The 13,137-nt window shown below is 43.1% G+C and overlaps 1 protein-coding gene across 13 annotated transcripts in view; it reads right to left on the minus strand.

Annotated features, from left to right (window-relative positions):
• TCF7 (transcription factor 7) overlaps nucleotides 1–12,413 on the minus strand; it is a 121,777-nt gene extending 109,364 nt beyond the window's left edge. For 2 of the 13 annotated variants that reach the window (XM_081185589.1, XM_081185584.1), the window contains exons 1-3: nucleotides 10,919–11,830; nucleotides 10,643–10,709; nucleotides 9,652–9,758 (exon numbers count right to left, since the gene is read on the minus strand). In XM_081185589.1, the coding sequence (XP_081041715.1) occupies nucleotides 9,652–9,758; nucleotides 10,643–10,709; nucleotides 10,919–11,200 (456 nt within the window). In that variant the 5' untranslated portion in view covers nucleotides 11,201–11,830. Of the gene's footprint in view, nucleotides 1–2,728; nucleotides 2,807–9,651; nucleotides 9,759–10,642; nucleotides 10,710–10,918 lie in introns of those variants that run through there. The other 11 variants (XM_081185594.1, XM_081185587.1, XM_081185590.1 and 8 more) reach the window with 10 other exon arrangements.
• Nucleotides 12,414–13,137: the final 724 nt, after the last annotated feature.

Consider the following 13,137-nt stretch of genomic DNA (forward strand, 5'->3'; position numbering starts at 1 on the left):
GGACAAAGCATCCAGAAAAGGGACAAAGCATCCAGAACTGGAAGATCCAAGGCTAAACTAGATGAGAGTCATATGAATATAAATGTGCAAGTTTTTGTTATGTAAATAGCAACTGCAGCATCAGAACACGGGGAGTGAGAAAGGAGAGTTTAAACCTGTCCACTCTTGCAGTGGTCACTACAAAAATGTCTCCCCCTCCCCCAAAAAAATTGCTATAGGCATTGGGTGGGCAGCCTCCATAGGTGCCCATGGTGACTTCCTTCCAAATGAAATTTTGGGCAGATGAGTGATTTCGGTTGGGACCATGGCAAAGGCGGAAAGGGCTAAAGTCCCTTCCACCCCCTGCAATCTGGATGCTGTGCAGGCCTCCCACCCTTCTGGCAGCTGCTACTGACGTGTGTGTTCACACAATTAATGCTGCTTCTAGCTTGCGCCTGAGGAGACCAACTACCCAATGGATTATATGGATAACTGTTCTTCTAACACAGTAAGGGACACTCCATACGCGGCAGTAGAAGTGGAGATGCACTGAAGATGAAAGATGTATCCATTTGCACTCAGCAATGTCTGAAGGAGCTTGCATCAATTTTTCTGTGCATGAACCCTGTTTTGGGAAGTCAGTCTAGATACTGGTTCTCTAACATGTACACTTAAAAAAGAAGACATATAGCTATTTCACATAACAGAGAGGAAAAGTGGGCATTTTAACACACAACTGGGAGGGAGGGAGGGAGAGGGAGAGAACATGAACAAGTTTTCCACTTGGTATTAAGGAAGGCATTAACTTTCCCTTTGCTTAATACACAAACCCACAGAACCCAAGATGGCTTACACACAGCCAGAATCTGCCCTTCCATCATAAATGTTTATTTTAAACCCATAAAACTGGATGTCTCTGACCTCAGCCTGTTCAAGCCAAAGGGAGTCCTTGTGTTGACTGAGGCTAAGCAAGTCTGGCCTGCAAATACCTATGGGAAACCCCAGCTCATTTCCGTAGCTAACACACCCAGTTCCAAAATTAAGAAACATAGAAGTGCTTCTTCAAGCCTTTTGGCTGCTGTATATTACCGACCTGCTGCAAGATGCAACAATGTTCAGAAAACTCCCTCAGGTGTCAACTTAATTATATTGCCATAGAAAGGAGAATAGTTTAATCTGATCAAAGTTTCAACATGTCTGACCTTTAAGGTTTATAACCACCTAAAAGGCAGACCTACCTACTGACGAGATACCTCAATTTGGTTTTAAAGTGATTTGTACCATTTAAAAAAGGATATACTTTTATGATTTATAGTTGATTTTGAGGGGGGAAATTAGCTTTTGATGATGATACATTCCACACTGGTTTTTGCAATAAGCATCGCTCTGTCTCTTTCATCTCTTTCAAGGAGAGGTCCTGGTAAGGGTAGACAGAGCTTCAAAGCTGCTGGATTAAACCTATCATATATACACTGCAGCTATTATTGAAGGTCAAACTCTGTTTTGAAACATGGGCAGACACTTAGCGGTATAACAGACAAGAGAGACTTCCACCAAATGCTGTAATGAGCCCTCATCTTCCAGAACACGAGTGCTCCATTCATGGCTTCCTCTAAGATACTGTAAAAGCCTCAAACAAGTCAATGCCCTTCTCTCCCCGTTCTCATGTTTGTTTGTTTCCCCCCACTTTCCAGTTGGTGACTTCTTGAGGTATGCTCAATCATCATAGGTCCATTTTAGGATTCTTGTTTTGGTTCCCCTTTGGATTTTTTTTTAAAAAAATGTTTATTACTTCTAACATACCTCAGGTATTCATGCAACCACAAATCTTGTTAGCACTCAACCATCCAAGTTTGTTATTAGAGGGAAAGAGATTATGGGGGTTGAGGTGGCAAAGAGAACAAATGTACCTTGTGCCTACCTCAAGTGCAAACATGGTTAGAAGCAACATAGGAAAGTAAAATACTGCCGCCTTCTTTCTACCCCGCCCCCAAATCCATCAGAAAAGCAATATGAAAATATTACAAGTTTAAAATCCTAGAAATCAAAAAGAAGTATTGTTTAAATATCCATTCTTCAGGGGAAAGGCACGTGTAAATATCATAAAGGTGTGAAATTATTTAATATGGTAAATACTGTTTGTGTTTTTATATTGTAAACCATCTTGATATCTTTTGATGAAGGGTGATATATAAATCTAATAAATAAAACAGTGGGTATATTTGACTGTCTTCCCTCAGATTATCTGAAAATTATCTGTGGTGCGGGGAGGAATTGTGGCTGCCAGTTGAGGGAGGGTTATACCATGTGGACAGCACAGAAACATAGAAAGTAAAAAAGGGACACAAGCAGCTTCAAATCCACATTAAACACCAGTGTGGGTGAGCTCCCTTGTCCCCTCCGGGCTAAGAACAAAAGTTTCCTAGTGATGAAATTATACATTGCAGTGTGACTATTGAGGGGAAATGTCTTCAGATGTCCGGATACCAGCTAACACACAGACACCATTTGCTGCTGACAGATAGTCCTGCTAAGACTGAAACAAATCTTCTATGTAAGTGATCCTGTTATAATGTATGCTGAGATAACAGCATTCAGGTTACAATCCCAAATACCCTTACCAGGGAGTAATACCTGTAAAACTCAGTGCGACTTCCTCCTGAGTAAACCTATTTAGGACTGTGCTGCCAAACTAGATTTGCATGCCCTTGATCTTCCCGAGAAACATTATTATAACTGAAGTACTTACTCTTTGGTGGTTTAGCAGAACAGGACCCTTGACAGTTTCGAACAGCGCTCCAGAGGGAGGCATATGAAGGGGAGCAGAAAAGAAGGATTACAGAATTAATCCCAACCTCCTACATATGTTTACAGGAAACCCTGACAAGAAATAATACACCCTTCACTAAACATGGGTAATGCACAGTAATCTCATTTCGGGAAAAGAAGGGAAAGTGAGAATCTATTTAGAATTTTAATTAAATAGAAGTACCCCTGTTAGAAAAGTGAGTGATGCCCAATCAATCTGCAGGCATCAATATATAGCTTACCCCATTGGAATAATCTGTCAGCCCCAGCTACTACTTCTCATCCGCCCATGTGCTCTTCCTCTGTTCCTGCATCCTGCTCCGTAAGCCACCTGTGCTACAGGGCTGGTACTGATTCATGTAGATCAACTGACCACTGTATTTACGGGTTTCCCCAAGTGTTTCTGTTCGCAGAATCCCGGCCAGAAACCAGATTCAGTGTTGCCTTTCTCATGAACTCCACCCATCTTAATTGCCAGCTCAGTTGTCCCTTTCCTTCACCTTGGAATTCTCCAGATTTGCTTCAGCTGGGAATCTCTGGCAAGACTGGCCCTAACTTTAGGCAGAGTGAGGTAACTGCCACAGTTGGCAAATCCTGGGGGTAGGGAGACAGTAGCAGGAGCAGCCCCACCCACCATTTTTAAGTCCCACTGTAGTTTGCCTCTGTTGGAGGATAGAGTTGTCTTTGCCATACAGTCTGTCCTGTGTCCCCCCAGAGCGAGCCTGCTGCCCTCAGGTGCAGAGCAGCACACTGACCCATCCTTAACGTTGAGAGTAATGTGCAACTGGGAGTCCAGTTGGCTCTGTATGTAATGGTGGTGGGGGGTCACACCATCTTGTCCTTTGACTCAGGCCACAAAATGCCTTGAAGACAAGCCCTGATCTTCAGCACTTACACATATGTATACTGAAACACACTAAAACCAGAGGCACTGCAACCGTCTCTCAGGTAGAAGCTTTCTAGTGGTGATGGGACAATGTTCTGACTTAAAGCTTATCTCTCTATAGCCACGGAGTCTTCAGGCTCATTTAAGCCCTGAACCAAACCTGTTCAGCACTGGTTAAGCGCCTCACCATCACATCTAAACATATTTGGAAAGGCTGAAAACAAGCTATATGAAATAAGATCTAGAGAAGTGAACACTGGTGATACAGATGCGAAAGGAGGTAATGTCACAAGCAACAAAGAACATCACAGCTGCCGAGGAACAAAGAGCAGTGTTAGTAAGCTAGGCCCCAAATGGCACCTTAAACCTAAGTTACGGTTGCCACATCAGAATGTTAATGGACTAGATGAGCCTTGAAGCACTTATAAGGTAGGATAAAATCTGCAAGATCTTCAGACTCATGGAAATAGTTAATGAATTTGGTAGCAGCTGAATGTAACTGGTATGCAAGAGTTTGCTTCTGACTTTTGAAGAAAACCCAATCCAATCCAATATAAATACAAAATAACACTAAAGTCCATGATAAAAACCCATGTACAGCTACATGTTACCTTGCGATTTTACTTCTAATCTTTTGGGCATTAATAACTAATATTCCAACGGATAGAACAGTAAATTGATTTCAGTTTTTATGGCTACAGTTATAGACATTCTACGAGTTGGCAATCCATTTCCCACTTGGAGGTTTGCAAGGAGGACAGATCAACACATAAATTTTCTGTTGCTTCTTAATCTCTAGGGCATTTCTTTTGTGCTACAAAAGGCATTTGGGTTAGCCTACCATCCCTGCTCGTCCAACCTAGCAGTTTGAAAGCATGTCAAGTGCAAGTAGATAAATAGGTACTGCTCCGGCGGGAAGGTAAACGGCCTTTCTGGTTCGCCAGAAGCGGCTTAGTCATGCTGGCCACATGACCCAGAAGCTGTACACCGGCTCCCTCGGCCACTAAAGCGAGATGAGCAGTACCTCATCCCCAGAGTTGTCCGCCACTGGACCTAACGGTCAGGGGTCCCTTTACCTTTACCTTACCTCTTATTTCTGTGGCTTACCTAAATAAGAAACAAGCGAGTCATTGTTTCTCTTAGTTTGCATGTCCAAAGAGGTGTTAACATATGCCCAATTCCCAAATGAGCAATAAGAAACAGAGATGCTCAAGTCAATAAGCCTAACATCAGTCTACTTCTGACTAGGAGTAGTATGATCAAGGCACTTTATCAAAGCCGCTAACAGATATCTGCAACTGTTAAAATCATCCTCTTGCATAGGGCTAAATGCATATCTTGTGCTTAAATGTGTTTTTTTAAAAAACACTTAAAAAAATTCTTTTTAAAAAGGAAACAAGTAATATTCCAAAAGAAACAATATACTGTTTAAACCAGTAAGTATTGGGCTTCTGCTGTGCCAGAAATTTTGAAAAGCAGTATGGCACAGATCTCACAAAGAAGAACTAGACTCTGCTCTATCCGGTCCTGCTGTTGAAGGTTTCAGTAGTTAGCAATGTTTTAAGGCCAATGTCACATATTATGTGGAAGTGGTGAAGCAGAAAGTGCAAGTGATATTTCCACATAACATACAAGGGTGCTCTAAGAAACCTCTGTATTTTCATCTATTTGTGTGCTCATGCCTGTACTTCTGTCCCATCAATCAGACCAACATTGAATCCTGCTCAGTAAAATGTACAGGTAATGAGACCTTCATTATCTCTTTTTGTAGCTTGTTTTTTAATGTAAGTTTCCCCTTTCCTTGTTTTCCTTTTCTTTCTTTACACTAGGTGTAATGAGGACAATGCTCCTATATTTCTAAAGCAAGCGGTTCTCTTGCTCATATTACTGTTCCAGTTTTCTATGCTAGCAAAATAAACTCCCATGAACAGTCCAGTCCATTAGCTGTCAATCCCACTGTCCCTTGTTAGGATTGCAGCCTTCTTTTTTTCCTATATTAACATTACCAGTGAACTAAAACAACTGCATGCTAGTTCCTCTAGATCATAATTTGTTGTTGTTAGTGCTATATTTTGCCAGCATTTTCACTGTGTGAATTTTTGGCCTGGTGTGAGAGGGACCTGTGAACCACTCAGTAATGGACCAAATATTAAATATATGACCCTGAAACACTCTCCTTGTAATTAAAGAGACACATACCAAGGATCAATCAAAATAAAAATGAACTGGTAGCACTTTAACAAGCTATAAAAAGTTTTACTGCTTCATTGAGGCTTATTTCTTCTGTAGTTTTCATTTCTAAACTACCAATGTCCTGATATCCACTAAAATTAGCAACTGTTACCATTATATCCTTTGCACTTTTAAGCAAAATGTTCCTCTCTTTAAGGGTCACTTGTGATAGCAGGTTTTCCATTTAATTTTGACTCGTAAAACTTAACAAAACATTGCAAAGCTGGATCCTTCCCCCTTTTCTGTGTTTAGGAACTGGTACTATATTTCCCTTCCAGTTATTAGAAAATATTAAAAACGTTCTCTTTAAAACCAGACACTACCCTTCAGGAAATTCTAGCATTTCAGGTATGCCCAAGCCAGCACCTTTGCTTGCATGCAGTTACCCTAATACACAGAAGCCGGTCTAAATGTAGACTAGCTCCACAGTAAAAGCAAAAGGTTCTGGGGTATGAAAACCTGCACCATCCAGCACCAATGACTGCATGAGCAGAGCTCCTATAACTAGCTAGTGATCGGTGCTGTCATTTGTAGAGGTGCCAATCACTTGTTGTTGAGCATTAGCAAGGGGATAGTGAAGCAGCTTTAGTCCAAACGCTGCTACCCACTGTAACAGGTGAGAAGCCGCATTCTTAGCTTGGAACGCCCTGAACACATCTTAGGCAGGCTTGCACGTGTATGTCTGCATCTCCGCACAGCAGCAGGATCCAGTTTCTGTTTCCAAGATGAGGCCCAGCATCTTTATGAACTGAGCCGCCCGAGCTTGTTTTCATTTCACGCAGATGCACATTTGCCAATTCTATTTCGGATACCATTTTGTTTTCAACTCCCATTATTTATTGTGGAAAGGGAGAGAACCGCTCACATCTCCTGTGGGATTAAGTTAAACTGTCTAGTTACATTTGTAGCAGGCTAAGGAGAGAGAATGCTGTGATTTTCATTGACAGGCCTTCCCCTTTGTTCTTAGAACTCACACTAGTAATTTTCTTTCTTTGTCTGGAATAAGATTCTTATTGCTAAATAGCAGCATTTACATTCTTTCATGGCAAAACTTACTTTGATCCTTGTTGGAAAGCAACTGTTTGAAACCCTTTTTACAAGAGGGAAAAAGTTTGTCCTTTTTGTTTTGTTTACAGTGCTATCTGCAAAACAAGTACCATAGAGCTTGAAAAGGTACAGAAAAAGGTAACCAAAATGATTAAGAAACTGGAGCAAGTTTCTCCAGGATGGAGAAGGAAGGCCCATTGAGTTGAATGGGGCTCACTCCCAAGTAGGCAGGTACAGCACTATGTTTAAGGTGTTTTCTTTGGGAGATGGGGAAGATTGCCAGAGACGTATTATAGAGGTTATGCATGGAGTGGAGAAGGATAAATTGCTCTCTTATTTTATAACATAACCAGGACCTTGCTTCCACAAGAATGGCTACCGGCCAAGATAGGAAATCAGGCAAATTCAGGAAGTGATGGTCTGGTGACAGCTGCCAGTCATGAAAACAAAATGAAGACTTCATCTGGAAAAGGCAGCACACCAGTTATTGATGGGAACAACCAATGGGGAGAGACTATTCCCTTCTTGCCCTGCTTGTACGCTTCCTGGAGACATCTCCCATTTGTCAAGAAAAATGTCTGAATCTAGCAAGATCTTGCATTCGGCCTGAGATGTACCATGGGTTTCACCCAATCATTTTTCTCTTTCTGTGGGAAAGTCACTTCAGGTACATTTTCTACCACCAAGACTTGGGACCGTTTCCTCACAACTACCTAGAATTCTACTAGAATTCTTCCTTCATACACTGAAAGCATTGTTTCAACTACTGCTGAATAGAAACCCACAAACACACACAGCTATCTCAGGCATCAGCTGTCTAAGAAACTGGCCTGCCCATTGTAAGTTCAATATCAGACAGTGCCGATTGTACGCTCAACTAAACCCAAACAAGTTTACCGACCTAATGGAAAGCAATTGTTTCCCGACTTGGCTATTGTAAGAGATGAGTATGTAGAGTCCCATGACTATACAACTAGACACTTGGCCTCTGGGGGCTGTAAGCAATAGAAAGAGGGGGTAGGGAGCAAAACAGCAACACAATCCAATGCCTGCTCTCATCCTCCAAATGCAATCAAGTTTTATTTCAAAAGTAAAAAAAAGTTTATAGTGCAAACTACATTTATAGTGCAATCTTGAGACAGATCTGCTTAGAAGTCCCATTTTCAGAAATGAAACTTACTCTTAAGTAGGAACACCAGAAGCTGCTTTATATGGGATCAGACCAATAGTCCAGCTCAGACAGACTGGAAGCAGCTCTCCAAGATTCTCTCTCAGCCCTACTGAAAGCTGAGGGCTACAGCCCCCCCCCACCAGCAAACTTGTAGAAACTTGTGGCCGTACGTCAGTAGGAAGCCCCACTGAACCCAATGGGATATACTTCCAATCATACATACATAGGTGCATACTGCAGGTCATAGTACTGTCAATCCCAGTCTTAAACATAATGTTTTTAAGTAAGCTCAACTGAAAGCTGGCGTGTGTAAAAGGAGATCGTATTGATTGTCACACAAGAGGCTTATAAAGTACTTGAAGCAACATGACGAAAACAAGGCAGGAAAACAGACAAATATTTATTCAACTGATCTTTACCTTTACAAAAGAAAAAAAGTGAAACTAAAAATAATATTAACTGCAACCGCCTTCCTGCAGTCAAGATGCTCAAAACATGCCAATCCCAAACACATCTCTGTCAAACAGAGTCCCTCTGCCATTTATAGTACCTACTTCCAAATGAGTAGGCATAAGTTCACAGCCTAATACTTGCAATATTTTAAATTATTTGAAAGGATGCACATAAGAGCCAAATACTGACATACGGCTAGGATTGTTTCCCAGCACACCAAAAGCATCACCACTTCATATAGCACTGGTTTATTTAGTCTGACTTTTTCTGCATATAAATTATTGCAAGTCCTAAATTTAACAAAATAATTTGTATTGCTCTCATTTGTACCAGTATCCATCTGGTTCCAGTCTACTGATTGTTAGGTACTGTAGTCTGAGCTTTGCTAGTATGAGAAAAATGTAGCTTTAAGAGTCATTGTTTATTTGTTAAAAAGCAAACAAACTGATTTGTTACAAGGTATGCGGAGTACAGTGCACTTAAACGAAGGGTTCCTACACCATGCATCTGTATGCAAACACGGAAAGTCTGTCTGTCACTAGATCCTTCAGTATGATAATTTCCTTCCAACAAAATGTTTGCCTCCTTGCAATAATCTCAGAACTAATTTACTTGTGCAAAGAGAATAGGGGGAAATAAAAGTGACAACTAAGGCAGTACTCCCAGACACAAGGCAGCAGCTCCCATTGAATCAAGTAGATTCACTTTAATACCTCTGAATGTACATTACTCCAGTCTCTATACCCATGCATGCATTCATGAATGAAAACTCCAGTCCTAAATATATTTACAAAGAAGTCACATTGATTTGAGAAAGACTCAGTTCTAGAGTTTACTTGGATTAAAACTTAATGGAAAGAAAAATCTGGAATTTCCATATGTTGTTAAAAACCATATATATTCAAGAACCAGGTTATCACTTTTAATTAGGCCATTCTTGAGTGTTCTTTTTTATCATTTTCTATACTAAAAAAAGCATAAGATATAGGGACTAAGGCTGTTGTCACTACTGTATTCTAATGTAAGCATAACAATGCAAAGTATTAGAAAACTTTACAAAACGAAGAGAACTCACCAAAGGTGACATAGATCCATTTGGCAGGTAAGCATCTGAGAGCATTAGGAAAGGGTATCCAGAGTAAGACGATCCTTTATACATCCCTGGGTCCTGATGTTTTAAGCCTGTTAAAATAAAAGTTTAACTTTGTCTTACAACCAATTCCCACTCCATCCACTCCATTCATACTTGCCTTATGACAAAAAGCACCACTGCATCTCTATGTAACTGCATGTTTTAAAACAACAACTATCCTTTAACTATGTGCATCTTTGCAGAATCACTCCTCCACCTGAAGCTCATTTCCCCTTTGCTAGCACACATCAACCCAAAATCCTGACTTCTTTGGTAGCGACAGAAACAAAACAAAAAGCCACAAATAATCTGAATAACAAGCTTGATGTCAAAGTTATCACCGCCCTCCACCTTGCCTGATCTGACAATAAAGCAGCAGCAGGTTTCCCAGTTTTGATGAGTGGGGAAAGAGATGTGTATCCCACAATCTGTTACCAAGCTCTGTTCCAGGTATTTGTACCAGGTCTGCCCCTCCTCCAGGAGGTCCTCAGACAATCCAGGTACTCCAGACCCAGAGGTGATCAGTTTGAGAGACACGGATCAGGAGTGCTCAGACGGACCTCTGCTTGCCTCCCTCCCCAGTCTGCCTTGGGTTCCTCCATCCCTGGTATTACATATATTAATCATATTTCAGTTATGAGCAAGTTGGGGGTGGCAGGGTGGGGGTGGGGAGGAGATTGTTACTTATTAAGTTTCAATGGCTTGTGCTGTTTGGTAGATTAGCAGCTAAGGGCTTCAACTACCAAATCAAAGTCCCTCCCTCCCTTGATTTTTTTTTTTTTACTGCTTTGATTTAACAGAAAGATGTTTTTTCTCCTGCCGCCAACTCCCCCACCTCCTCCCACGCTCCCCATCCTCTCCTGAGTTCAGCATGTGAAAAGGGGGGAGAGAGAGAGAGAAAGAAAAGGCAGAATGAATGGATTCCGAAACTGACCATCCTCCATGTGATCCGGGAGTTTCTCCTGATAGACCCTCTGAGGATCCTGCAAGCGCCTGATGGCCTGTGTGGAAAGGAAAAAGAGAAGGGTGATCAGAGTTGGATGGAAACAATTTTTTTAAAAAAGTTATACACACACACACACACACACATATACAGTATTGCTTATTCCCCCTGCTTATAGCTCGTTGTAATAACCAGGGGGAATGAAAAGGTGGCGGAGGGGCAGAAAGCCCTTTGTGATGCGGTGTGGCGAGCGGCTCCCTCTCTCACCTCGGAATGGGCTACTGCTGTTGTCGCCACTGTGGCCGCGGCGTTAGAAGTCTGGCTGCTGGTGGTGCTGCTGCTACCGGTGCCGCCGCCGCCGCCTCCTTCCCCGCCGCCGCCGCCGGTGCTTTCGGACTCATTCACCAGCGATGACTTGAGGTCAGCCAGATCCCCCTCGGTGAAGACGTTGGCCTGGATCTTCTCCTCTTGCTCGCCTTCGTCCTTAAAGGCGAGCATCTCGTCATTGGCTCCCAAGTCATCGCCTCCGCCGCTGTTGAGCTGGGGCATTTTGTCTCTCCTTCTTTCCCACCCCCCCAGCCCGAGCCACGCCACCAACAAGCGAACTTCTTGGTCGGTGAAGGCGACTGGGGGATTTACAGATATATATTAAAGGCCGGGCGCGGAGAGGAGGAGGGGACGCTTTGAAATACAGCTACTGCTCTCTGCGCCCCTCGAGGAGAGCAGCCCTCTCTCCTTACTTTTAAGGGAATCTGCCGGCAACTCGAGGGGAGACCGAGACAATCGGAGGGATTAAAGCAGCGACCAGCCCGCACCTCCTCCTCCTCCTCTTCTCCCCGTGTCTGCTTCGTCCCTCCCTCCCAGCCCCAGGAAAGTTTGACTAAGTAGCAGCAGCCAGCCCTGCCTGGGCGAGAAACCGGCGACGGCAGCGCCAGAGGCTTCTGCTGGGAAAGGCACGGAGCGCCCGAGAGAGTGAGCGCTCGTAAGTGCGCGAGCCAGGGAGAGAGCCCCAGAGAGCCCCAGCCAAAGGCTTTCGACATCAAAGCAGCCGCCGGGTGATTGACAGCGGCGGGGAGGGGTTGGCGAGGCTCTGTTCCTCGCGACGCGCTCTGGCCTTAAAGAGACAGCGCCCGTCTCCTCTTGCAAGCCCGCTCCGGGAGAGATGCCCATTACGGGCATGCAAAGCCCGCCTCACTTCTAGGGTGGGGTGGGGGGGGCAGGAAGAAGGTGCCGCTTCCCAAATGCTACAGCAGCAGCAGAAAGGCAGCAAAAGAGGCATTTTTTGTTTGCTAATGAAGCGCTCATCGCCATATATATATACATACACAAACACACGTGTGCGCTTTCTCCAAATTTTCTGTGGAACAGGTCCCATTGACCTCAGTGGGAGTTAACTTCTGAATAAAGATGCAGGTTGGAACTGATGAAATCAGTCGAAATGAAACCCCTGATAGGGCAAGTCATCAATCAAATGAAAGGGGGCGGGGCTGCACAATTTCTCGCTAGTTGCCGATACCGACCCTTTTAATATGGCAGTAATGATAGAAATTGCCCCGTGCAAGCTAATGGCAATGCTTATCATCATCACCATCATTAAGAACCATATATAGTATAAATCGGATTTCCCCCTTCCGGTCGCTTCGGATTCCCATCGAACTCAATGCTTCAATATTTCAAACTTTCCTGTTTATTAAGGCTGCAATCCTAAACACACTGCCAAGGAAACAAGCCGCATTGAACTGCGTAGGATTTACCGTACTTCTGAAAAAATGAGCATTGCGCTGCAAGGCTGTGATCCTAACCCCACGTGAATTCAATAGGACTTACTTTCTGAGTAGACATGGTTAGGATTGCGCTGTGACTTGGGCGTAACCTCCATTGCCCCCTCTCCAGCTTTACTTCCAAGTAGTCAGACACAAGATGTCCCGGTTTGCGGGTCCTTTGGATCGAAATCAGGTCCTTTAGACTAATATTCACAAAAAGTGCACCGATCCTCTCAGGAAACCACACCTGTCTTGCCAACAGATCCTAAAGCACAAGCACAGTACTTGGCAGTCAAATTCCTTCTAAAGGCACAAGATTTCATACAGGTGTGAGCAGGACTGCAGCCTCATTTGTCTTTACTATGTTGCATTTTATTTCCCTAATGAAGAATCAGAACTTTTTTTTAATTAAACAAGGGTTTTAACACAAAACATGCAATCTCAACATAGGGATTTGATTAAGGAGGCTTCCGATTCCCCCCCCCCCAAGCCTGCAATCCTATGCACATTTTTTCTTTTTCTTCTACTTCTTTTTTTAAAATGCACATTTTTTCTTGTAGATTGGAACCAAGTGGGACTTAGTTCCATGCTATGGACGTGTCCCAGTCATGGCTCCCTTGCCCCTCTCTCTCCCCCCACCAACTTTTCTTTTGCTGATTTCCTCAGGACTTGCCGAATCTCGACCCATTTTGCACTGATTTATTTTTATTTTTAATGAAGGCC

This window comes from Podarcis bocagei (assembly GCF_964188305.1).
Source record: "Podarcis bocagei genome assembly, chromosome: 2".
Taxonomy (NCBI): Eukaryota; Metazoa; Chordata; class Lepidosauria; order Squamata; family Lacertidae; genus Podarcis; species Podarcis bocagei.